A 27689-nucleotide genomic window follows, 5' to 3' on the forward strand; every position below is an offset into this window, starting at 1 on the left:
TTAGCATGCTATTACATTGCAGTTAGCATGTTATTACATTGCAGTTAGCATGTTATTACATTGCAGTTAGCATATTACTACATTGCAGTTAGCATGTTATTACATTGCAGTTAGCATGTTATTACATTGCAGTCAGCATGTTATTACATCGCAGTTAGCATGTTATTACATTGCAGTTAGCATGCTATTACATTGCAGTTAGCATGTTATTACATTGCAGTTAGCATGTTATTACATTGCAGTTAGCATGTTATTACATTGCAGTTAGCATGTTATTACATTGCAGTTAGCATGCTATTACATTGCAGTTAGCATGTTATTACATTGCAGTTAGCATGTTATTACATTGCAGTTAGCATGTTATTACATTGCAGTTAGCATGTTATTACATCGCAGTTAGCATGTTATTACATTGCAGTTAGCATGTTATTACATTGCAGTTAGCATGTTATTACATTGCAGTTAGCATGTTATTACATTGCAGTTAGCATGTTATTACATTGCAGTTAGCATGTTATTACATTGCAAATCCGAAGAGTTTAATGATTAACAACAAGTATGCCCATTAGTTGAATGTACAATATGAATTTCAATGTACTTAATATCTTATTCATAGTTACCTTGGTGTAATACCATAGGACAGGCACTATAGCTTCACATGTTTTAAGTATTATAGAAGTAATTGTTAATGCTCCCATTAGTGCTGAAAACTGTGGGTCTGCGAAAGTTCCTCCTGCAGGCCAAACAAGGAAGAGTAATAGCCAATCTTTCGTTTACAAAAATGCTTTCTATCATAACTATCTTAGTTATATAAGTCTCACCATCTCTAAGACGTTCCTGTAAGTTTCTTCATTTATCCAGAAATAATCATAAAAATCTTTTATATATGTTTATTCTACTTCATTCAAGAGGTTTAAATGAGTAAAAGTTTTGCGTTTTGCATTCCAGTCTTTAACCCACCTTTTGCGGTGCATCTTTCCTTTAATGAACATGCCAAAATAATTGCTATACAAGCTTAGTCTTTATTTTCCATTTCATTCGAAAAATAATAACTGAGAACAACCAGGCGATGTCCACACAAATGGTTACTGATGATGATGCTGACAATAATGAATGTGTATTCACAGTATTGACTGACACTACCAAATATAATGTCAGTATTGACTGTGTTGTCAATACTGATGTGTGTACCCTACTTAATTGTACTCCAATTCTCTTTATTCCTGTACTTTGTTATCTTCTGTACTTTCGTTATTAGATCTTTATGCTTCTTTAAGTACAGTGACCAAACTCGGAGAGCAATATCTACTTTTCGCCTGAAATGCCATGTAATAATTGCGTAGTGACAGTTTGTCTCCTTTTCTGATAAACATGTTATATTCATTATGAATATTTTCATAAAAATGAATTACTTTGATCTTGTTTACTTTGTCTATTTACCATCTCTCAATGCTCCATTAACTTGTCTACACCACTTTGAATGCTAAAGAAATCCTCTTTTGACTGGCCTATGTATCCTCCCATATCATCAACAAATTTTGAAATGGTATCATTGAATGTGTTGTAAGTCACTGATACAGACAACGAAATATGTAATAAACTCCTGGTATGTAGCATGGCACCTTCACTACATTCCCACATTTTGATTTCCGGTGTCATGAGTTATCATTATACTTAGCCATCTTTTAGTGGTACTTTGTGGAATGCATCTTTGAAGTATTTGACAAATGTGAGTTATTAGAAACAGTGTATGAATAAAGAATTCTTTTAGATCCGTTGAACATAATATTTTATTGTTAAACCCATTTCGATAAATAGTTATGAGCTTATTACCTTGAAACGATATGTTGAAGTTTATTTTAATATTTCTTTATTGATTTTCCTAATTCCGAAATTAGAGACACTATGATAATTCGAGTTGCATTTTCTATTTTTTCCTTTTAAGATAGATATTACATTAGCAAGCTTCCCGTTAAGAAAGATTGTGATTACACAATTGTAGTATGATCATATCTTGTAGTAGGTTTTGAATTTTAGTGAGTGGCTGTGCTAATGTGCTGGATATATTCTTTCAACATTCTGAGATCATCTATTAGGATATAACATTTTTGGTTGGATATTTGAGTATTTGATAATACTGAATATCTTCACCTGATATTTTGGTCAAGAATTGTTTTAAGTTTGTAGTATGCTGTAGGGATTTTTGAAAAATTAAATCTGTGTATTTATTTAGATACGAGATGCAGTTCACTATTATTAGTTTACTTTCCATTTTTGTTAGTTAAGGAGACAGAAGTAATATCTTCATCACATATTTTTAAGATGATGGTGGTTATGGTTGGGGGTTACAATTGATCGTAGTTGTGCTCATGTTGAATGTATTCTTGATTATAGTATGATTGGGCCTATTTAAAAAGGTCAACGTCAAATCATAACCGCATATTGAATAATCTGTAGCATCTTCTTCAAGTGTTGAGGATAATGTTGATATATATGTGTACATGAGTGTCCTGGTGGCTGCCAGATGGCACCACCTTACCGTCAACAAACCAGACTGACTGACGTGTACCAACACCAGTGGAGCTAACACAAGGCCAGTGCATCAGCACATACACAGTTGCTTGTATCTTGCAGGGACTCTGAGGTAAAATGCATACGTTCTTGTCCCGTGTGAACGCAGTTAGCGCCTTTAGCCTGAGCACCTTGGCAGCACTAACCTTCCTGTGCTTCGCCTCCACCGTCTTCATCAGCTACAAGGCGCCCGTCACCATCACCGCCGCCAATATCGTTCTGTGAGTCTTCTTTTACCATATTTACTTTATTGGCAAAGTTCTCAGTGTCTACGCTAACTTTAGCATATTATCGTCGGGCATAAGCCCAATCACTTTTTTTTTTTTTTAGAGAAAGCCCAATTTGTAATTTTGTTACAGAAAGTGAAGGGAGTAATGCAAGCAGACGTCAATGTGGCCGTTTGCCTAAATGTATATTGATATAAGTGGTTCCTGTGGTTACCTTACCTTCTCTGTATTTGACATAGTGTGGCTTTTTACCTGCAGCACTTCCTACTCCCACAGTTTTTTCAGCATGAAATATACAAAGCTTTGAATTGGAGGGAAATTTTGGCATAATCACTTTAATACCAAATTTACAAATGTCTTCGTACTCATCTTGCTCAAGAACGTTCATTGATGACACATCATGTGGATGGTCTGACATATCTCCACCTGGTGTTTGTTCAGAGTCTTACAGCTTTTAGTTTATAAATCAACATACAAATCAATTATGTCTAACAATAGAAAATCATGAAGCTTTTTTGTTCGTTAAAGTTGATATAAGCTGTAGCTATGTTGCCTTCTCTTCATCATTACACTTGTATCAGCACAGAAGAAAGTGGTTTCCTTCAGTGCCACAATGTATAGGGTACTGTGTAGTATAATCAAGTAACTGATGTGGTATAAGGATCAAAACTTTTCAGTATCCAGAGATAGGTGCTACAGTTCAAAACATATAAGATAACAGCCTTTCAAACACTTCTCCCATGATGAAATGCTGGAAAAGACATCATAAATCATGTTATCATTTATAAATATTTAGGATGTGTTGGAAATGAGATGTTTGAGGACAATATGTGGTGTGAGGTGGTTTGATCAAGAAAGTAATGAAAGGGTAAGAGAAATGTGAGGTAATAAAAAGAGTGTGGTTGAGAGAGCTGAAGAGGGTGTTTTGAACTGGTTTGCTCACATGGAGAGAATGAGTGAGGAAAGATTGACAAAGAGGATATATGTGTCAGAGGTGGGGGAATGAGGAGAAGGGGGAGACTGAATTGGAGGTGGAAGGATAGAGTGAAAAAGATTTTGAGCAATTGGGGCCTGAACATGCAGGAGGATGAAAGATTTGCAAGGAATAGAGTGAATTGGAATGATGTGATATACTGGGGTCAACATGCTGTCAATGGATTGAACCAGCAATGGATTGGCAGCAATCGGGGCCTGAACATGCAGGAGGATGAAAGATTTGCAAGGAATAGAGTGAATTGGAACGATGTGATATATCGGGGTCAACATGCTGTCAATGGATTGAACCAGGGCATGTGAAGTGTCTGTGGTAAACCATAGTGTCATTGTGCAAAGGCAAAGGGGATAAAGGTGAGTGCTCAAATTACAGAGGTGTAAGTTTGTTGAGTATTCCTGGGAAATTATATGGGAGGGTATTGATTGAAAGGGTGAAGGTGTGTACAGAGCATCAGATTGGGGAAGAGCAGTGTGGTTTCAGAAGTGGTTGTGGATGTGTGGATCAGGTGTTTGCTTTGAAGAATGTATGTGGGAAATACGTAGAAGATCAAATGGATTTGTATGTAGCATTTATGGATCTGGAGAAGGCAGATGATAGAGTTGACAGATATGCTCTGTACAGGGTATTAAGAATATATGGTTTGGGAGGCAAGTTGCTAGAAACAGTGAAAAGTTTTTATCGAGGATGTAAGGCATGTGTATGAGTACGAAGAGAGGAAAGTGATTGGTTCTCAGTGAATGTCGGTTTGCAGCAGGGGTGCATGATGTCTCCATGGCTGTTTAATTTGCATATGGATGGGGTTGTTAGGGAGGTGAATGCAAGAGTTTTGGAGAGAGGGGCAAGTATGCAGTCTGTTGTGGATGAGAGGGCTTGGGAAGTGAGTCAGTTGTTGTTCGCTGATGATATGGCGCTGGTTGCTGATTCGGGTGAGAAACTGCAGAAGCTGTTGACTGAGTTTGGTAAAGTGTGCGAAAGAAGAAAGCTGAGAGTAAATGTCAATAAGGGCAAGGTTATTAGGTACAGTAGGGTCAAGGGACAAGTCAATTGGGAGGTAAGTTTGAATGGAGAAAAACTGGAGGAAGTGAAGTGTTTTAGGTATTGTGGAGTGGATTTGGCAGCAGATGGAACCATGGAAGCAGAAGTGAGTCACAGGGTGGGGGAGGGGGCGAAAGTTCTGGGAGCATTGAAAAATGTGTGGAAGGCGAGAACATTATCTTGGAAAGCAAAAATGGGTATGTTTGAAAGAATAGTGGTTCCAACAGTGTTATATGGTTGTGAGGTGTGGGCTATAGATAGGGTTGTGTGGAGGAGATGGATGTGTTGGAAATGAGATGTTTGAGAACAGTATGTGGTGTGAGGTGGTTTAATTGAGTAAGTAATAAAAGGGTAAGAGAGATGTGTGGAAATAAAAAGTGTCGTTTAAAGCAGAAAAGGGTGTATTGAAATGCTTTGGTCACATGGAGAGAATCAGAGGAAAGATTGACAAAGAGGATATATGTGTCAGAGGTGGAGGGAATGAGAAGTGGGAGACCAAATTGGAGGTGGAAGGATGGGGTGAATAAGATTTTGAGTGATTGGGGTCTGAACATACAGGAGGGTGAAAGGCATGCAAGGAATAGAGTGAATTGGAATGATGGGCTATACTGGGGTCGACGTGCTGTCAATGGATTGGACCAGGGCATGTGAATATCTGGGGTAAACCATGGAATTTTTTGTGGAGCCTGGATGTGGAAAGGGAGCTGTGGTCTCGGTGCATTATACATGACAGCTAGAGACTGAGTGTCTTTTCCTAGTGCTACTTTGCACATGTGCAGGGGGAGGGGGTTGTCATTTCATGTGTGGTGGGGTGGTGACTGGAATGAATAAAGGAAGCAAGTATGAATTATGTACATGTGTATAAATGTTATATGTCTGTGTATATATATATATATATATATATATATGTATGTATACGTTGAAATGTATTGGTATGTATATGTGCGTGTGTGGATGTGTATGTATATACATGTGTATGTGGGTGGGTTCGGCCATTCTTTCGTCTATTTCCTTACACTACCTTACTAACACAGGAGACAGTATAATAAATGTATAAATGAATATTTTTTCTTGATATTTGCCATTTCCCTCATTAGCGAGGTAGCATTAAGAACGGAGGACTGAGCCTTTGAGGGAATATCCTCACTTGGCCCCCTTTGTTCCTTCTTTTGGAAAATTAAAAACGAGAGGGGGGGATTTCCAGCTCCCTCCCCTTTTTTCACTGCTAATAGCAACTTGCCTCCCACACGATATACTCTTAATACCTTCCACAGAGCATCTCTCTCAACTTTATCATATGCCTTCTCCAGATCCATAAATGCTACATACAAATCCATTTGTTTTTCTAAGTATTTCTTGCATACATTCTTCAAAGCAAACACCTGATCCACACATCCTCTACCACTTCTGAAACCACTCTGCTCTTACCTGATCTGATGCTCCATACATGCCTTCACCCTCTCAGTGAATACCCTCCCATATAATTTCCCAGTAATACTCAACAAACATACCTCAATAATTTGAACACTCACCTTTATCCCCTTTGCCTTTGTACAATGGCACTATGCATGCATTCCGCCAATCCTCAGGCACTTCACCATGAACAACATAGTCTCCACCTTTTTTAATAAATTCCACTGCAATACCATCCAAACCCGCCTCTTTGCCGGCTTTCATCTTCCGCAAAGCTTTCACTACCTCTTCCTTGTTTACCAAATCATTCTCCCTGACCCTCTCTTTGCACACCCTATATCTGCCACTCTATCATCTAACACATTCAATAAACCTTCAAAATACTCACTACATCTCTTTCTTACGTCACCTCTTGTTATTACCTCCCCCTTAGCCCCCTTCACTGATGTTCCCATTTGTTCTCTTGTTTTACGAACCTTATGTACCTCCTTCCAAAACGTCTTTTTTTTCTTCCTAAAATTTGATGATGCACTCTCATCCCAACTCTCAATTGCCCTCTTTTTCACCTCTTGCACCTTTCTCTTGACCTACTCTCATTTGCCCTCTTTTTCACCTCTTGCACCTTTCTCTTGACCTCCTGCCTCTTTCTTTTATACATCTCCCTGTCATTTGCACTATTTCTGTGCAAAAATTCATCCAAATGCATCTCTCTTCTCTTTCACTAACATTCTTACTTCTTCATCCCACCACTCACTACCCTTTCTAATCTGTCCACTTCCCACACTTCTCATGCCATAAGTATCTTTTGTGCAAGCCATCACTGCTTCCCTAAATACATCCCATTTCTCCCCCACTCCCCTTGCATCCTTTGTTCTCACCTTTTTCCATTCTGCACTCAGTCTCTCCTGGTACTTCCTCACACAAGTCTCTTTCCAAAGCTCACTTACTCTCACCACTTTCTTCACCCCTACGTTTTCTCCTCTTTTCTGAAAACCTCTACAAATCTTCACCTTCACCTTCAAAAGATCATGATTAGACATCTGTCTACTATTACCTCTCAGCACATTAACATCCAAAAGTCTCTCTTTCACTCACCTATCAATTAACAAGTAATCCAGTAATGCTCCCTGGCCATCTCTCCTGCTTACATACATATAATGTGTAACTCTCTTTTTAAACCAGCTATTCCCAATCACCAGTCCTTTTTCAGCTTACAAATCTACAAGCTCTTCACCATTTCCATTTACAACACTAAACACCCCATGTACACCAATTATTCTCTCAACTACCACCTTACATTATATTTTATATTATACTTCATCGCATTAGCGAGATAGCGCAAGGAAACAAACGAAAGAATGGCAACCCACCCACATACACATGTATATACGTACATGTCCACACTCGCACATATACATACCTATACATCTCAACATATAAATATGTATACATACACAGACATATACATATATACACATGTACATAATTCATACTTGCTGCCTTTATTCATTCCCATCGCCACCCTGCCACACATGAAATGACAACCCCCTCCATCCGCACGTGCACGAGGTAGCGCTAGGAAAAGAACAAAGGCCACATTTGTTCACACTCAGTCTCTAGCTGTCATGTGTAATGCACCGAAACCACAGCTTCCTTTCCACATCCAGGCCTCACAAAACTTTCCTTGGTTTACCCTATACGCTTCACATGCCCTAGTTCAATCCATTGACTGCATGTTGACCATGGTATACCACATCGTTCCAATTCACTCTATTCCTTGCACACCTTTCACCCTCCTGCATGTTCAGGCCCTGATCGCTCAAAGTCTTTCCACCTCCAATTTGGTCTCCCACTTCGTGTTCCCTCCTTCTCTGACACATATATCCTCTTTGTCAATCTTTCCTCTCATTCTCTCCATGTGACCAAACCATTTCAACACACCCTCTTTTGCTTTCTCAACCACACTCTTTTTATTACCACACATCTCTCTTACCCTTTCATTACTTATTTGCTCAAACCACCTCACTCCACATATTGTCCTCAAACATCTCATTTCCAGCACATCCACCCTCCTCCGAACAACCCTATCTATAGCCCACGCCTCGCAACCATATAACATTGTTGGAACCACTATTCCCTCAAACATAGCCATTTTTGCCTTCCGAGATAATGTTCTTGCCTTCCACACATTCTTCAATGCTCCCAGAACCTTCACCCCCTCCCCCACCCTGTGACCCACTTCCGCTTCCATGGCTCCATCCGCTGCCAAATCCACTCCCAGATATCTGAAACACTTCACTTCCTCCAGTTTTCTCCATGCAAACTTACCTCCCAATTGACTTGTCCCTCAACCCTCCTGTACCTAATAATCTTGCCCTTATTCACATTTTCTCTCAGTTTTCACACACTTTACCAAACTTAGTCACCAGCCTCTGTAGTTTCTCACCCGAATCAGCCACCAGCGCTGTATCATCAGCGAACAACAACTGGCTCACTTCTCAGGCCCTCTCATCCACAATAAACTGCATACTTGCCCCTCTCTCCAAAACTTGCATTCACCTTCCTAACAACCCCATCCATAAACAAATTAAACAACCATGGAGACATCACGCACCCTTGCCGCAAACTGACATTCACTGGGAAGCAATCTTTTTCCTCTCTTCTGGCATTGGAGTTCTTTAGTTATGGAAACTCTTGCCGTGGCCATCCCTTTGAGGGAGTTCCAGTTGGAACAGGTGTCAGAGATATAGGTAGATGTTTTCACATCTAACAAATCAGCTTATGTGACCTCCAGTAACCAGACATTTTTTTATTTTTCATCATGTGCTGTTGTTTCATTACCAGAAAAAATGTACCTGAGTATGCTGTGTCTAGGGAGAAAAATGACTTGGGAGCCCTGCGCTTTGACCTAACTGCTGACTTGACTTCACTCTTCAACTGGAACACCAAACAGCTGTTCCTGTACCTTACAGCTGAGTATGAGACAACCACTAACAAAGTCAACCAGGTGGGCACTGTAAACTTGATTGTCTTGAGCGGAGAGAAAATGTACTATTTTACCCTTAAATATTGAGTGACTTCCTGTGTCCCCTGCTTGAAATTATCAGAAACATAGTCTTTTAATTTTGTTTCCTTTAATAAGATTAAAGAAATACATATAAAGGTAAAGGATATGTACAAATAAGTGAGCTTAACTCTTTTGGCTATGGTTGTCCTAAATTTAATGCATAGATTGCCTGATCAAGGTGACAGAGGAGGGTAGGGGATGGGTGTTGTGTTGTGGAGGGGTTGGGCAGAAATCCATTTGTAAGTTCATTGATGACAATTATCATTACAGTTTTATGAAAGAAACCTTTCACACATGTATGTGAAATGTATGTTCAGAGATGAATTAGATAACATGATTTATATGGCTATGGTTTAGCTTTAAAGTTAATTTAAAGTTAACTTATGGTGAGGTTAAGACAGAGGGGGATGGGAGGGAAGTGCATTGGAGAGTGAGCCTTTTCATACAGATTTCTTATATGGCACTTGTCATCATTTTTTTTCATATGAAAGAAACCTTTCACACATGTATGTGAAATGTATGTTCAGAGATGAATTAGATAACATGATTTATATGGCTATGGTTTAGCTTTAAAGTTAATTTAAAGTTAACTTATGGTGAGGTTAAGACAGAGGGGGATGGGAGGGAAGTGCATTGGAGAGTGAGCCTTTTCATACAGATTTCTTAAATGGCACTTGTCATCATTTTTTTCATACATATTCGCCTTATCCTGCATTAATGAAGTAGCATTAAGAACAGAGGAGTGAGCCTTGGAAGGTATATCCTCACTTGGCCCACCTCTCCATTCCTTTTGGAAAATTATAAACGGGAGGGGAGGATTTCCAGCCCCCCACTACCTCCCCTTTTAGCTGCCTTCTACGACACACAGGGAATACGTGGGAAGTTTTCTTTCTCCCCTATCCCCAGGGATAGGGGAGAAAGAAAGAATCATCATTTATTAGTTGATAAATAAATTTATTATTATACTTTGTCACTGTCTCCCATGTTAGCGAGGTAGCGCAAGGAAACAGATGAAAGAATTGGCCCAACCCACCCACATACACAATGTATATACATACACGTCCACACACGCACATATACATACCTATACATTTCAATGTATACATATATATACATACACAGACATATACATATATACACATGTACATAATTCAAACTTGCTGCCTTTATTCATTCCCGTCGCCACCCCAACACACATGAAATGACAACCCCTCCCCCTGCACGCGTGCAAGGTAGCGTTAGGAAAAGACAACAAAGGCTACATTCGTTTACACTCAGTCTCTAGCTGTCATGTATAATGCACCGAAAACACCTCCCTTTCCACATCCAGGCCCCACAAAACTTTCCATGGTTTACCCCAGATGTTTCACATGCCCTGGTTCAAACCATTAACAGCATGTCGACCCCGGTATACTATATTGTTCCAATTCACTCTATTCCTTCCATGCCTTTCACCCTCCTGCATGTTCAGGCCCCGATCGCTTAAAATCTTTTTCACTCCATCCTTCCACCTCCAATTTGGTCTCCCACTTCTCCTCGTTCCCTCCACCTTTAACACGTATATCCTCTTTGTGAATCTTTCCTCACTCATTCTCTCCATGTGACCAGACTATTTCAATACACCCTCCTCTACTCTCTCAACCACACTCTCTTTATTACCACGCATTTCTCTTACCTTTTCATTACTTACTCGATCAAACTACCTCACACCACATAATGTCCTCTAACATCTCATTTCCAACACATCCACCCTCCTCTGCACAACCCTATCTATAGCTCAAGCCTCACATCCATACCCATTTTTGCTTTCTGAGATAATGTTTTCACCTTCCACACATTTTTCAATGGTCCCAGAACTTTCACCCCCCTCCCCCACCATGTGACTCGCTTCCGCTTCCATAGTTCTGTTCGCTGCTAAATATCCTCCCAGATATCTATAACACTTCACTTCCTCCAGTTTTTCTTCATTCAAACTTACCTCCCAATTAACTTGTTCCTCAACCCTACTGAACCTAATAACTTTGCTCCTATTCACATTTATTCTCAGCTTTCTTCTTTCACACACTTTACCAAACTTAGTCACCAACCTCTGCAGTTTCTCACCCGAATCAGCCACCAGCGCTGTATCATCAGCGAACAACAACTGACTCGCTTCCCAAGCCCTCTCATCCCCTACAAACTGCATACTTGCCCCTCTCTCCAAAACTCTTGCATTCACCTCCCTAACCAACCCATCCATAGAGAAATTAAACCACCATGGAGACATTATGTGCCCCTGCTGCAAACTGACATTCTCTGGGAACCAATCAATTTCCTCTCTCTCTCTACTCGTACACATGCCTTACATACTTGGTAAAAACTTTTCACTGCTTCTAGCAACTTACCTCCCACACCATATACTCTTAATACCTTCCACAAAGCATCTCTACCAACCCCATCATATGTCTCCTCCAGATCCATAAATGCTACATACAAATATCTGTTTTTCTAAGTATTTTTCACATACATTCTTCAAATCAAACACCTGATCCACACATCCTCAACCACTTCTGAAACCACACTGCTCTTCCCTCTCAATCAATACCCCCCAATGTAATTTCCCAGGAATAGTCAGCAGACTTATACCTCTGTAATTTGAGCACTCACCTTTATCCCTTTTGCCTTTGTACAGTGGCACTATGCATGCATTCAGCCAATCCTCAGGTACTTCACCATGATCCATACATAAATTGAATATCCTTACCAACCAATCAACAGCACAGTCACCTCTTTTTTTTTTTTCTTCTTTTTTTTAAATTCCACTGCAATACCATCCAAACCTGCCGCGTTGCAGGCTTTCATCTTCTGCAGATCTTTCACTACCTTTTTCTCTGTTCACTAAAGTATTCTCCCTGACCCTCTCACTTCACACACCACCCCAGTCAAAACACCCTATATCTGCCACTTTACCTTCAGACACATTCAACAAACCTTCAAAATATTTGCCTCATCTCCTCACTTCATCACTACTTGTAATTACCTCCCCATTTGCCCACTTCGCCGATGCTTTCATTTGTTCTCTTGTCTTGCGCACTTTATTTACCTCCTTCCAAAACATCTTTTCATCCTCCCTAAAATATGATGATACTTTCTCATCCCAACTCTCATTTGCTCTGTTTTTCACTTCTTGCACCTTTCTCTTGACCTTCTGTCACTTTCTTTAATACATCTGCCAGTTATTTGCACTACTTCCCTGCAAAAATTATCCAAACGCCTCTCTCTTCTCTTTCACTAACAATCTTACTTCTTCATCCCACCATTCACTACCCTTTCTAATCTGCCCATTTCCCTCCTTTCTCATGCCACATGCATCTTTTGCACAATCCATCACTGCTTCCCTGAATACATACCACTCCTCCCCCACTCCCCTTATGTCATTTGCTCTCACCTTTTGCCATTCTCCACTCAATCACCTAGTACTTCCTCACAGAAGCAAGCTCACTTACTCTCACCACTCTCTTCTCCTCAAAATTCTCTCTTCTTTTCTGAAAACCTCAACAAATCTCACCTTCACAAGATAATGATCAGACATCCCTCCAGCTGCCCCTCTCAGCACATTAACATCCAAGAGTCCCTCTTTTGTACCCCTATCAGTTAACATGTAATCCAATAATGCCCTCTGGCCACCTCTCCTACTCACTTACGTATACTTATGTATATCTCTCTTTTTAAACCAGGTATTCCCAATCACCAGTCCTTTTTAAGCACACAAATCCACAAGCTCTTCACCATTTCCTACACTGAACACCCCATGTATGCCAATTATACCTTCAACTGCCATATTACTCACCTTTGCATTCAAATCACCCATCATTATAATCCGGTCTCATGCTTCAATACTACTAACACACTCACTCAGCTGTTCCCAAAACACTTGCCTCTCATGATCCTTCGTCTCATGACCAGGTGCATAGGCACTAATAATCACCCATATCTCTCCATCCACTTTCAGTTTTACCCATATCAATCTAGAGTTTACTTTCTTACACTCTATCACATATTCCCATAACTCCTGCTTCAGTAGTAGTGCTTCTCCTTCCTTTGCTCTTGTTCTCTCACCAACCCCTGACTTTACTCCCAAGACATTTCCAAACCACTCTTCCCCTTTCCCCTTGAGCTTTGTTTCACTCAGAGTCAAAACATCCAGGTTCCTTTTCTTAAACATACTACCTATCTCTCCTCTTTTCTCATCTTGATTACATCCACACACATTTAGACACCCCAATCTGAGCCTCTGAGGAGGATGAGCACATCCTGCAAGACTCCTTCTGTTTCCACATTTAAAGATTTAAATACAAGGGGGGGGGGGGGTTTCCAGCCCCTTGCTTCCGTCCCCTTTAGTCACCTTCTAAGACATGCGGGGAATATGTGGGAAGTATTCTTTCTTCCCTATCTCCAGGGATAATAGTAATAATAACATATATATTAGCATTTTATTTATTTATTTATTTATTTATTTATTTATTTATTATACTTTGTCGCTGTCTCCCTCATTAGCGAGGTAGCGCAAAGAAACAGATGAAAGAATGGCCCAACCCACCCACACACACACATGTATATACATACACATCCACACACGCACATATACATACCTATACATCACAACGTTTATATATATATATATATATATATATATATATATATATATATATATATATTATATATTATATATATATTATATATATATATATATTATATATTATATATAATTATTATTTTATATATTTATTATACTTTGTCGCTGTCTCCCGCGTTTGCGAGGTAGCGCAAGGAAACAGACGAAAGAAATGGCCCAACCCCCCCCCCCATACACATGTATATACATACGTCCACACACGCAAATACACATACCTACACAGCTTTCCATAGCTTACCCCAGACGCTTCACATGCCTTGATTCAATCCACTGACAGCAAGTCAACCCCAGTATACCACATCGCTCCAATTCACTCTATTCCTTGCCCTCCTTTCACCCTCCTGCATGTTCAGGCCCCGATCACACAAAATCTTTTTCACTCCATCTTTCCACCTCCAATTTGGTCTCCCTCTTCTCCTTGTTCCCTCCACCTCCGACACATATATCCTCTTGGTCAATCTTTCCTCACTCATCCTCTCCATGTGCCCAAACCACTTCAAAACACCCTCTTCTGCTCTCTCAACCACGCTCTTTTTATTTCCACACATCTCTCTTACCCTTACGTTACTCGATCAAACCACCTCACACCACACATTGTCCTCAAACATCTCATTTCCAGCACATCCATCCTCCTGCGCACAACTCTATCCATAGCCCACGCCTCGCAACCATACAACCTTGTTGGAACCACTATTCCTTCAAACATACCCATTTTTGCTTTCCGAGATAATGTTCTCGACTTCCACACATTCTTCAAGGCCCCCAGAATTTTCGCCCCCTCCCCCACCCTATGATCCACTTCCGCTTCCATGGTTCCATCCGCTGCCAGATCCACTCCCAGATATCTAAAACACTTCACTTCCTCCAGTTTTTCTCCATTCAAACTCACCTCCCAATTGACTTGACCCTCAACCCTACTGTACCTAATAACCTTGCTCTTATTCACATTTACTCTTAACTTTCTTCTTCCACACACTTTACCAAACTCAGTCACCAGCTTCTGCAGTTTCTCACATGAATCAGCCACCAGCGCTGTATCATCAGCGAACAACAACTGACTCACTTCCCAAGCTCTCTCATCCCCAACAGACTTCATACTTGCCCCTCTTTCCAAAACTCTTGCATTTACCTCCCTAACAACCCCATCCATAAACAAATTAAACAACCATGGAGACATCACACACCCCTGCCACAAACCTACATTCACTGAGAACCAATCACTTTCCTCTCTTCCTACACGTACACATGCCTTACATCCTCGATAAAAACTTTTCACTGCTTCTAACAACTTTCCTCCCACACCATATATTCTTAATACCTTCCACAGCGCATCTCTATCAACTCTATCATAAGCCTTCTCCAGATCCATAAATGCTACATACAAATCCATTTGCTTTTCTAAGTATTTCTCACATACATTCTTCAAAGCAAACACCTGATCCACACATCCTCTACCACTTCTGAAACCACACTGCTCTTCCCCAATCTGATGCTCTGTACATGCCTTCACCCTCTCAATCAATACCCTCCCATATAATTTACCAGGAATACTCAACAAACTTATACCTCTGTAATTTGAGCACTCACTCTTATCCCCTTTGCCTTTGTACAATGGCACTATGCACGCATTCCGCCAATCCTCAGGCACCTCACCATGAGTCATACATACATTAAATAACCTTACCAACCAGTCAACAATACAGTCACCCCTTTTTTAATAAATTCCACTGCAATACCATCCAAACCTGCTGCCTTGCCGGCTTTCATCTTCCGCAAAGCTTTCACTACCTCTTCTCTGTTTACCAAATCATTTTCCCTAACCCTCTCACTTTGCACACCACCTCGACCAAAACACCCTATATCTGCCACTCTATCATCAAACACATTCAACAAACCTTCAAAATACTCACTCCATCTCCTTCTCACATCACCACTACTTGTTATCACCTCCCCATTTGCACCCTTCACTGAAGTTCCCATTTGCTCCCTTGTCTTACGCACTTTATTTACCTCCTTCCAGAACATCTTTTTATTCTCCCTAAAATTTAATGATACTCTCTCACCCCAACTCTCATTTGCCCTTTTTTTCACCTCTTGCACCTTTCTCTTGACCTCCTGTCTCTTTCTTTTATACATCTCCCACTCAATTGCATTTTTTCCCTGCAAAAATCGTCCAAATGCCTCTCTTCTCTTTCACTAATACTCTTACTTCTTCATCCCACCACTCACTACCCTTTCTAATCAACCCACCTCCCACTCTTCTCATGCCACAAGCATCTTTTGCGCAATCCATCACTGATTCCCTAAATACATCCCATTCCTCCCCCACTCCCCTTACTTCCATTGTTCTCACCTTTTTCCATTCTGTACTCAGTCTCTCCTGGTACTTCCTCACACAGGTCTCCTTCTCAAGCTTACTTACTCTCACCACCCTCTTCACCCCAACATTCACTCTTCTTTTCTGAAAACCCATACAAATCTTCACCTTAGCCTCCACAAGATAATGATCAGACATCCCTCCAGTTGCACCTCTCAGCACATTAACATCCAAAAGTCTCTCTTTGGCACGCCTGTCAATTAACACGTAATCCAATAACGCTCCCTTCCCTTGTAGTCGCCTTCTACGACACGCAGGGAATACGTTGGAAGTATTCTTTCTCCCCTATCCCCAGGGATAATATATATATATTCTTTCTTTCTTTCAAACTATTCGCCATTTCCCGCGTTAGCGAGGTAGCGTTAAGAACAGAGGACTGGGCCTTTTTTGGAATATCCTCACCTGGCCCCCTCTGTTCCTTCTTTTGGAAAATTAAAAAAAAAAACGAGAGGGGAGGATTTCCAGCCTCCCGCTCCCTCCCCTTTTAGTCGCCTTCTACGACACGCAGGGAATACGTGGGAAGTATTCTTAATCCCCTATCCCCATATATATATATATTCTTGCTTGCTGCTCTAGGTGTCCCCTCTATCTTTATGAGGCTCCTGCACCTCTCATTAAGCTGGCCATGTCCACTGGTAAAGGCCATAAGTAATAAAGTGCTGTGTTGCAGGTGCAGGTCAATTGAGTAGTAAGTCTGTAGGACCTGAGTGGATAGAAGGCTCTGGTTTCGGTGCATTTTATATTACAGCTAGAGATTGAATGTGAGCAAATGAGGCCATTTCTTCATCTGTTCTTTGGGCTACTTGGCTAATGTGGGGAATAGCAAACACATGATTTTTTCACACATGTTCACTTCTTGCATTAGCGAGGTTGCATCCGAAACAAAGAAATGGCATTATTCAATCATATCCACTCTAGCTGTCACATATTGTATATTAAAACTATTGCTCCTATCCACAAACTGGCTCCACAGTCCTTTTTGTGGTTTCCCTTATCTGCCCTATATCCCCTGGTTCAGCCTATTGACAGCTTGCTGTCCCCTGTATTCCACACTGCACCATACTGCTCTATCCTTATTACCAAAAAGACATGCCTATTAAATGGTATTATCAGCAATTTATTAGACATATCGAGATTACAGCACCAGTTACAAGTAACCATCTTAAAATAAATGTAAAACTGTATTTGTAAGCAATAATCTATCATCAATATTGCAGTGGAATTTATTAAAAAAAGGGGGTGACTGTATTATTGACAGGTTGGTAAGGTTATTTAATGTATGTATGACTCATGGTGAGGTGCCTGAGGATTGGTGGGATGCGTGCATAGTGCCATTGTACAAAGGCAAAGGGGATAAGAGTGAGTGCTCAAATTACAGAGGTATAAGTTTGTTGAGTATTCCTGGTAAATTATATGGGAGGGTATTGATTGAGAGGGTGAAGGCATGTACAGAGCATCAGATTGGGGAAGAGCAGTGTGGTTTCAGAAGTGGTAGAGGATGTGTGGATCAGGTGTTTGCTTTGAAGAATGTATGTGAGAAATACTTAGAAAAGCAAATGGATTTGTATGTAGCATTTATGGATCTGGAGAAGGCATATGATAGAGTTGATAGAGATGCTCTGTGGAAGGTATTAAGAATATATGGTGTGGGAGGCAAGTTGTTAGAAGCAGTGAAAAGTTTTTATCGAGGATGTAAGGCATGTGTACGTGCAGAAAGAGAGGAAAGTGATTGGTTCTCAGTGAATGTAGGTTTGTGGCAGGGGTGTGTGATGTCTCCATGGTTGTTTAATTTGTTTATGGATGGGGTTGTTAGGGAGGTGAATGCAAGAGTTTTGGAAAGAGGGGCAAGTATGAAGTCTGTTGGGGATAAGAGAGCTTGGGAAATGAGTCAGTTGTTGTTCGCTGATGATACAGCGCTGGTGGCTGATTCATGTGAGAAACTGCAGAAGCTGGTGACTGAGTTTGGTAAAGTGTGTGAAAGAAGAAAGTTAAGAGTAAATGTGAATAAGAGCAAGGTTATTAGGTACAGTAGGGTTGAGGGTCAAGTCAATTGGGAGGTGAGTTTGAATGGAGAAAAACTGGAGGAAGTGAAGTGTTTTAGATATCTGGGAGTGGATCTGGCAGCGGATGGAACCATGGAAGCGGAAGTGGATCATAGGGTCGGGGAGGGGGCGAAAATTCTGGGAGCGTTGAAGAATGTGTGGAAGTCGAGAACATTATTTCGGAAAGCAAAAATGGGTATGTTTGAAGGAATAGTGGTTCCAACAATGTTGTATGGTTGCGAGGCGTGGGTTATGGATAGAGTTGTGCGCAGGAGGATGGATGTGCTGGAAATGAGATGTTTGAGGACAATGTGTGGTGTGAGGTGGTTTGATCGAGGAAGTAACGTAAGGGTAAGAGAGATGTGTGGAAATAAAAAGAGCGTGGTTGAGAGAGCAGAAGAGGGTGTTTTGAAACGGTTTGGGCACATGGAGAGAATGAGTGAGGAAAGATTGACCAAGAGGATATATGTGTCGGAGGTGGAGGGAACGAGGAGAAGAGGGAGACCAAATTGGAGGTGGAAAGATGGAGTGAAAAAGATTTTGTGTGATCGGGGCCTGAACATGCAGGAGGGTGAAAGGAGGGCAAGGAATAGAGTGAATTGGAGCGATGTGGTATACCGGGGTTGACGTGCTGTCAGTGGATTGAATCGGGGCATGTGAAGCGTCTGGGTTAGACCATGGAAAGCTGTGTAGGTATGTATATTTGCGTGTGTGGACGTATGTATATACATGTGTATGGGGGTGGGTTGGGCCATTTCTTTCGTCTGTTTCCTTGCGCTACCTCGCAAACGTGGGAGACAGCAAAAAAAAATATATATATATATATATATATATATATATATATCCCTGGGGATAGGGGAGAAAGAATACTTCCCACGTATTCCCTGCGTGTCATAGAAGGCGACTAAAAGGGGAGGGAGCGGGTGGCTGGAAATCCTCCCCTCTCATTTTTTTTTTAATTTTCCAAAAGAAGGAACAGAGAAGGGGGCCAGGTGAGGATATTCCCTCTAAGGCCCAGTCCTCTGTTCTTAACGCTACCTCGCTAATGCGGGAAATGGTGAATAGTATGAAAGAAAGAAAGAATATATATATATATATATTTTTTTTTCTTTGTCGCTTTACCCCAGACGCTTCACATGCCCTGATTCAATCCACTGACAGCACGTCAACCCCGGTATACCACATCGATCCAATTCACTCTATTCCTTGCCCTCCTTTCACCCTCCTGCATGTTCAGGCCCCGATCACACAAAATCTTTTTCACTCCATCTTTCCACCTCCAATTTGGTCTCCCACTTCTCCTTGTTCCCTCCATCTCCAACACATATATCCTCTTGGTCAATCTTTCCTCACTCATTCTTTCCATGTGCCCAAACCATTTCAAAACACCCTCTTCTGCTCTCTCAACCACGCTCTTTTTATTTCCACACATCTCTCTTACCCTTACGTTACTTACTCGATCAAACCACCTCACACCACACATTGTCCTCAAACATCTCATTTCCAGCACATCCATCCTCCTGTGCACAACTCTATCCATAGCCCACGCCTCGCAACCATACAACATTGTTGGAACCACTATTCCTTCAAACATACCCATTTTTGCTTTCCAAGATAATGTTCTCGACTTCCACACATTCTTCAAGGCTCCCAGGATTTTTGCCCCCTCCCCCACCCTATGATCCACTTCCGCTTCCATGGTTCCATCTGCTGCCAGATCCACTCCCAGATATCTAAAACACTTCACTTCCTCCAGTTTTTCTCCATTCAAACTTACCTCCCAACTGACTTGACCCTCAACCCACTGTACCTAATTACCTTGCTCTTATTCACATATACTCTTAACTTTCTTCTTTCACACACTTTACCAAACTCAGTCACCAGCTTCTGCAGTTTCTCACATGAATCAGCCACCAGCGCTGTATCATCAGCGAACGACAACTGACTCACTTCCCAAGCTCTCTCATCCACAACAGACTTCATACTTGCCCCTCTTTCCAAAACTCTTGCATTCACCTCCCTAACAAACCCATCCATAAACAAATTAAACAACCATGGAGACATCACACACCCCTGCCGCAAACCTACATTCACTGAGAACCAATCACTTTCCTCTCTTCCTGCACGTACACATGCCTTACATCCTCGATAAAAACTTTTCACTGCTTCTAACAACTTGCCTCCCACACCATATATTCTTAATACCTTCCACAGAGCATCTCTATCAACTCTATCATATGCCTTCTCCAGATCCATAAATGCTACATACAAATCCATTTGCTTTTCTAAGTATTTCTCACACACATTCTTCAAAGCAAACACCTGATCCACACATCCTCTACCACTTCTGAAACCACACTGCTCTTCCCCAATCTGATGCTCTGTACATGCCTTCACCCTCTCAATCAATACCCTCCCATATAATTTACCAGGAATACTCAACAAACTTATACCTCTGTAATTTGAGCACTCACTCTTATCCCCTTTGCCTTTGTACAATGGCACTATGCACGCATTCCGCCAATCCTCAGGCACCTCACCGTGAGTCATACATACATTAAATAACCTTACCAACCAGTCAACAATACAGTCACCCCCTTTTTTAATAAATATATATATATATATATATATATATATATATATATATATATATATATATATATATATACACACAGATATATACATATATAAATATGTACATAATTCATACTGTCTGCCCTTATTCATCCCCATCGCCACCCTGCCACACATGAAATAACAACCCCCTTCCCCCACATGTGCACGAGGTTGTGCTAGGAAAAGACAACAAAGGCCACATTCATTAACATTCAGTCTCTAGCTTCCTTTCCACATCCAGGCCCCACAGAACTTTCCATGGTTTACCCTAGATGCTTCACATGCCCTGGTTCAATCCATTGACAGCCCGTCGACCCCGGTATACCACATCATTCCAATTCACTCTATTCCTTGCACGTCTTTCACCCTCCTGCATGTTCAGGCCTCAATCACTCAAAATCTTTTTCACTCCATCTTTCCACCTCCAGTTTGGTCTCCCACTTCTCGTTCCCTCCACATCTGACACATATATCCTCTTTGTCAATCTTTCCTTGCTCATTCTCTGCATGTGACCAAACCATTTCAAAACACCCTCCTCTGCTCTCTCAACCACACTCTTTTTATTACCACACATCTCTCTTACCCTTTCATTACTTACTTGATCAAACCACCTCACACCACATATTGTCCTCAAACATCTCATTTCCAGCACATTCACCCTCCTCTGCACAACTCTATCTATAGCCCACACCTTATTAGTAACAGTAATGAATATTAATAATAATAATATTATATATTAAAAAGCCAGAGTAACATCACACATCCCTTCTTCACAGCCACATGTATACCGAAACATTTGCCCAATTCTCTATCCACTCTTACACGTGCTTTTGATCCTCTGTAGAAGGCTTTCATACCATCCAGCAGTTGTCCCCTATCTGATATATCTTTGAACACATCCCATAGAGCATTCTATTTGACTCTCATACGCTTTCTCTAGATCCATAAAAGCTGCATACAAATTCTTTCCTTTCGCTAGATATTTTTACAGTCATTTTCACAAAATCTAATCCACACACCCCCTACCTTCTTAAAAACCCCTTGCTCCCCTTTTATTCTGCATTCAGTCACTTTCAACACCGTCAGTTACCATTCTTGCATACGCTTTTCTTGGTATACTTAACAGACTTATTCCTCAATAATTGCTACATACATCCTTAGCACATTTTTCTTTTAAAAAAGTTTCTTACTTGAATCTGCTGCTAGTGCCATGTCATCATCAAACAGTAGATCTGATTCAGTTGCCTGGACTCCCACACCTGACCAACTGCAGACCTCTCTCAATCTCCAAGACACTTCCATTCACTTCCTTCACCACCCAGTCCATAAACAGATTAATCAGCCATAGTGACATCACATACCCCTCCTGCAAACCCACCTTCACTTGGAACTGCTCGCTCTCCTCTCTTCCATCTTGTAGTCATGTCTTACTCTTGATAAAAACTCGTCCACTTCTTGTTATTACCTTCCCATTTGCCCTCTTCAGTGATGTTCCCATTTGTTCTCATGTTTTTCTTTCACTTTGAACCACCCATACATTAAAAGCTATAACTAAGCAGTCATCATATCACCTCCTTTCTTCAGAAATTAAACTGTGATCTCAACCACTGCAGCCTCTCTGCCACACTGTATCTTTCAAAATACTTTTTCCACCTATCCTCTTTTCAATTGCTGTGACTGTCATTTTACATACCTCCTGACCCAAATCCCCAGATCTGCCTCTCTATAATCTGACATATTCAACAGTTTGTCATTATACTCACTCCATTTTCTCTTTACCTGATTTTGAAATATTACCACTCCCCTATCTGTTCCCTTCACTAATGCCTCCATTTGTTTTCTTGTTCTCCTTTATTATTAACCTCCTTCCTAAATAGCCTTATCCCTCCTGAAATTTGTCAGTCCTCTCTCTCCCCAACTTTTAAGCTCCTGCATTTTGCTCTTTATCCCTTGCTGCTTTCTCTTGTACTTCTCCAAGTCACTCAAATTCCTTCCCTGGAGAGGACACCCATACACCTTGCCCTTCTGTTTTAGTAATAACATCACTTTCTCACCCCAGATTTCTCTCACGTGCAAGCACTGCTTCCGTAAATACCTCCCATTCCTCACTCACTCCCCAAGTTTCATTTACCCCTCACCTTCTGCCATTCTTCATGAAGTCTTTCTTAGTATATCCCCACATAAGCCTCTTTTCCAAACTCAGTCACTTTTACCACTCTTATCAATATGATTTCCTCTTTTCCTAAAGCCTTTACAAACCTTCCACCTAGCATTATATATCTTATGCCCACCCTCACTCGTTTCTGTTCTCGTCATGATTGTCAGAATTTTACTTGGTGATTTTCAGGTGGTGCTCTGGGATAAGATCATCAGGAGAGGAGAGTCTTCAATGGTCAGCATCAAGAATCAACACCTGAAATATTATTTCTGGGATGATGGAAATGGTCTTTTGTGAGTATACTTCTATTAATCTTCTTTCATACTTGGTCATCATTCTCCATATTAGTGATGTAGCACCATGAACAGATGAAGAAAAGGCCTCATTCACTTGCACCCATTCCATAGTTGTCACATGCAATGCACTGATACATGGAAGGAGTGCAAGTATTTAGAGGATGTATAAGAGAGAGTGGCAGGTGGTCAAGAGAAAGGTATGGGTGTTGAAAAAGAAGACTAATGAGAGTTGGGGTGACTGAGTATCTGTAAACTCTGGAGACAATAAGATGTTTTGGAAGGAGGTAAATTCATTTCAACACACCCTCTTCTGCTCTCTCAACCACAGTCTTTATATTACCACACTTTTATATTTAGGGAAGTAGTGATGGCTTACACAAAAGATGCATGTAGCGTGAGAAAGATGGGAGGTGGTAATAAATAGAGTGTGGTTGAGAGAGCATAAGAGGGTGTGGTGAAATGGTTTGGATGCATGGCAGAATAATCGAGGAAAGATTGACAAAGAGGATATATGTGTCAGAGGTGGACGGAAGAAGAAGCATGAGACCAAATTGGAGGTGGAAGGATGGAGTGAAAAAGATTTCTAGCGATCGGGGCGTAAACATACAGGAGGGTGAAAGGTGTGCAAGGAATAGAGTGAATTGGAACGATGTGGTATACCGGGGTCGACGTGCTGTCAATGGATTGAACCAGGGCATGTGAAGTGTCTGTGGTAAACAATGGAAAGTTTTGTGGGGCCTGGATGTGGAAAGGGAGCTGTAGTTTCAGTGCATTACACGACAGCTAGAGACGTAGTGTGAACGAATGTATACTCAAACAAATAAGATTTTTATTTTCCCTCTTATGATCTGGACATCACTCATCCCTACGTTGGTATAAACTCTTTTTCAGCATGTCCAAGAATCTTTCATAACCATAATGCAGCATCCACATTAAAGACTGATCAATTTTTAATACTCACATGCCCCACACACTCCCCAAATATATACACACACATCATCACCTCTGTGTATAATCTATGGCCCCACCCGATAGAAGTGGCTGGCTTCTTGAATGCTGCTGGAGTTCATAAAGGTAGAAGGGACTTCTGGATCAGGAAGTAAATAGACTTAATCCATCATTATAACTGATTTTCTACTCCTAGAGTGTGAATGAATGGTTAGACTTTAGATGGAACATGAATTGTAGTATGAGGAATAACACTAACCATGAGACAGGCTTGATCCCAAATTTAGTTCAGGATTCATGGTGGTATGCATCATGTCGAGTCCCAACAGTTATTGTCATTGACCTGGACCCGGAAAACCTGCATGGTTGGAAAGATTCATAATGAAAGTCATTATATATAGAAATAAAACATGTATCCAGTTCATGTCTAGATCTGTCTTGAAGTATTGATACCACACTGTTGTGATTAATCCAAAATTGAAGTGTTTAATGATATATTCTTACTTAATTTGCTTATATTCACAGAGGTCACAAGAATGTGAGTCTTACTCTTTCATGGAACATCATCCCAATTGCTGGTACTCTTCCAACCTGGAGTGGCACAGGCAGCTACAAGCTGGCCTTCCCATCAGAGTATACCCAAGGCAGGACTTACTAACATTCCATGGGTACTTGAGTTAGAAATGATCAACATAATTCATCAGAGTATCCTGGGAAATATATAGATGTGACCCTTAAGAGATATCTAAATTTTTCATAATTCATAAAATTCTCAGGAAAAGAATGAACTTGCACTGATTTATTAAGGAAGGAGCAAGGTGCTATAGATGTGCTGGGTCTGTTTACAAAGTTTGAGGAAAGCTAACATTTGAAGTTGATCTAACAGGGGGGAAACGAGTACTTTTTTAAATACCTGAGATTCAAGCAGAAGTAAATGTCTACTATCCATACTCATCTGTTCCAAAACTTCTGTAGGTATTCCAGTATTTGACACCAGTATAATGGTAACATTTATGTACTGTATTGACCCTGCAGCACATTTACTTTAATTGCACATTAAAATGGCACATTCAGAAGGGACAGAACAACACAGGATGTATAAACATCCCGTAAGGCCATGACAAGTTGGCACTGACACACTGCTGAAATGGAAAACTATTGCAATTACTTGCCAAGTGACCTGAGGCCATCCACCCTGGATGGCCTCATCTGCTCATATAGTGCTGTCTAATGCGTATTCAAAAAATGGAAAATAATTTTGAAATGTACTTGTCTTGAAACAATTATTGAAACCTTAAAATGTGCAAAGGCAAGTTGAGGATTGGCTGTGATGCTTGCCCAGGGTGAAAGAAAATGAGATACTACTCTAGTTACCAATTAGAGTGCAGGCAGTTTAAGTCAGCTGTGGGACTAAATGTTTGAAGTATCCTTGCATTGTCTGGATGCTGTAGTTTGTAGTGGGTATGTTATGGCTATCAGAATGTGTAAACATTTGATTTGCAATTGGTAGACATTTGCCTGTACCTGCAGTTGACTGAAGTTTTCCATTAAAATAATTGGAGTAGTTTTTCCAGTTACCAGTTGGTTATTGATATTTTTTTCCAGTTTTATGTTTAAGAATCTTAATTTTATTATGAAAAAATGTAATCTAAAGAGGGAGAAGGTATGGACGATGTCTTTTTCATTTTTTTACTTGAAATTTAAATATTCAGGAATAACATATATATTTTGCTTAATCAGAGGGAGCTTAGACATTTTTTTCCAGTTTTATGTTTAAGAATCTTAATTTTATTATGAAAAAATGTAATCTAAAGAGGGAGAAGGTATGGACGATGTCTTTTTCATTTTTTTACTTGAAATTTAAATATTCAGGAATAACATATATATTTTGCTTAATCAGAGGGAGCTTAGACATTTCCAGTCATTTTGATCAGTACTGCATTCTTTGTTGGTTTCATTTTCAAAATTATGTTTTTGTAAAAGAAAAAAATGGCATGATAGATTCTCATAGTGTTCAGAGTTCTCTACCCATGAGATCACAGTTTGATTGTGGGATTAGGCAGGGTTGGCCATCTTCAATCCTTCTGGTTAAGATAGCTTGTGCCTGTCTTAATAGTCTGGCCTAGGCCAGCCTTTTTGCTTGAGTACAACACTGTGCAAATGACTTACTTGAGTACATCACTCTGTTCAAATGGGATATGGAATAAGAGAATATTTCCTTTTGTGGCTACACTTTGATGAGTATTATGATCCCATATGAATAGTCAAAGCATGAGTTGGAGTAGTTTTAGCTTGAAAATACTGTGGTTACAGAGGTTAAGATGTATATAATTGAAAATTATAAAAATTAAGTTTTTGACATACTTGTTGATCCTCCTGTATGTTGTAGATCTTGATTATGATCATCTTACTGAAACACTGTGTAAATTTTTTTTATGTAGGATATATGTGTTCATGTTTGTAAAAGCTATGAGATAGGACTCGTGGTTTTATTGAATGTAATACTTGCTGTGTACGCAACATTTAAGATGTTTTCTTTATTGCTTAAAGGGGCTGAGATGAATTGTATTTCATATTTTATATGAAGTGAACACTTAAAGAATGATAATCAAAGTGTGTCTGTAGTGTTACTTCATCATCCATGGTTTATGAAATATATGTTTTGATATAGTTACTTTTGCTGTCTGATTTTTGAAAATTTTCATTTGCAGAAGTTAAGGGAAGTCTTTGTAGTAGGTGATGGAAAATAATTATATTAGAAGCAGAATTTTGTTGCTTTAGACTTAAAATTTGTACAGGGATACTTTAGTGGCAAAATGTAGTCAACCAGCAATGATGATTTTATACAAGGATACTTAAGTGGCAAAATGTTGTCCGCCAGCAACGATGGCTATTGTACAGAAATACATAAAAGAATGAGTAGCAGGATTTCTGGTGTAATAATAGGTATTTGCCTTGTCTTATTAAAGTGATTTTTCAAAAGTTTTTTTTTACACCTTTTTCTAAAAAATATATTTCAAACCAATAGTAAGAGAGTATTTTAAGATATTTGTTTTTGACAATTAGGCATACATGTCATATAGGCTTTTCATCCATATAAGAAAGGAAATACAAGGCTGATACAGTAAGCCTTTTACTTTGAAATGTTTTTGTGTATACACACACATCTGGTAGATTTGTCACAAATAAAAATCTAGGTTTTACCAGCTGCTTTCATGAAAATGAATACTATGCATAAGCTAGTATAGATCGATTGATTATGTACAACTA

General features: G+C 40.1%; 1 protein-coding gene across 1 annotated transcript; it reads left to right on the plus strand.

The window, feature by feature from the left end:
* Window positions 1-2327: 2327 nt before the first annotated feature.
* On the plus strand, window positions 2328-27401 carry Spase22-23 (Signal peptidase complex subunit Spase22-23). Its single transcript, XM_071675440.1, has 4 exons — window positions 2328-2792; window positions 9085-9247; window positions 23365-23468; window positions 24945-27401. Exons 1-4 carry the CDS (start codon window positions 2650-2652, stop codon window positions 25075-25077), a joined length of 543 nt encoding a protein of 180 aa, XP_071531541.1. The 5' UTR covers window positions 2328-2649; the 3' UTR covers window positions 25078-27401.
* The last annotated feature ends 288 nt before the right edge of the window (window positions 27402-27689 follow it).

This window comes from Panulirus ornatus, chromosome 21 (assembly GCF_036320965.1).
Source record: "Panulirus ornatus isolate Po-2019 chromosome 21, ASM3632096v1, whole genome shotgun sequence".
In the NCBI taxonomy this organism is placed as follows: domain Eukaryota; kingdom Metazoa; phylum Arthropoda; class Malacostraca; order Decapoda; family Palinuridae; genus Panulirus; species Panulirus ornatus.

What these genes read in the sequence shown, in the direction of transcription:
- Spase22-23 (XM_071675440.1), top strand. Translation starts at nt 2,650, where the DNA reads ATGCATACGTTCTTGTCCCGTGTGAACGCAGTTAGCGCCTTTAGCCTG. An exon ending in ACCGCCGCCAATATCGTTCT is followed by an intron (nt 2,793 to 9,084) that starts GTGAGTCTTCTT and finishes TTTCATTACCAG; the next exon opens with AAAAAATGTACCTGAGTATG. An exon ending in CCACTAACAAAGTCAACCAG is followed by an intron (nt 9,248 to 23,364) that starts GTGGGCACTGTA and finishes GGTGATTTTCAG; the next exon opens with GTGGTGCTCTGGGATAAGAT.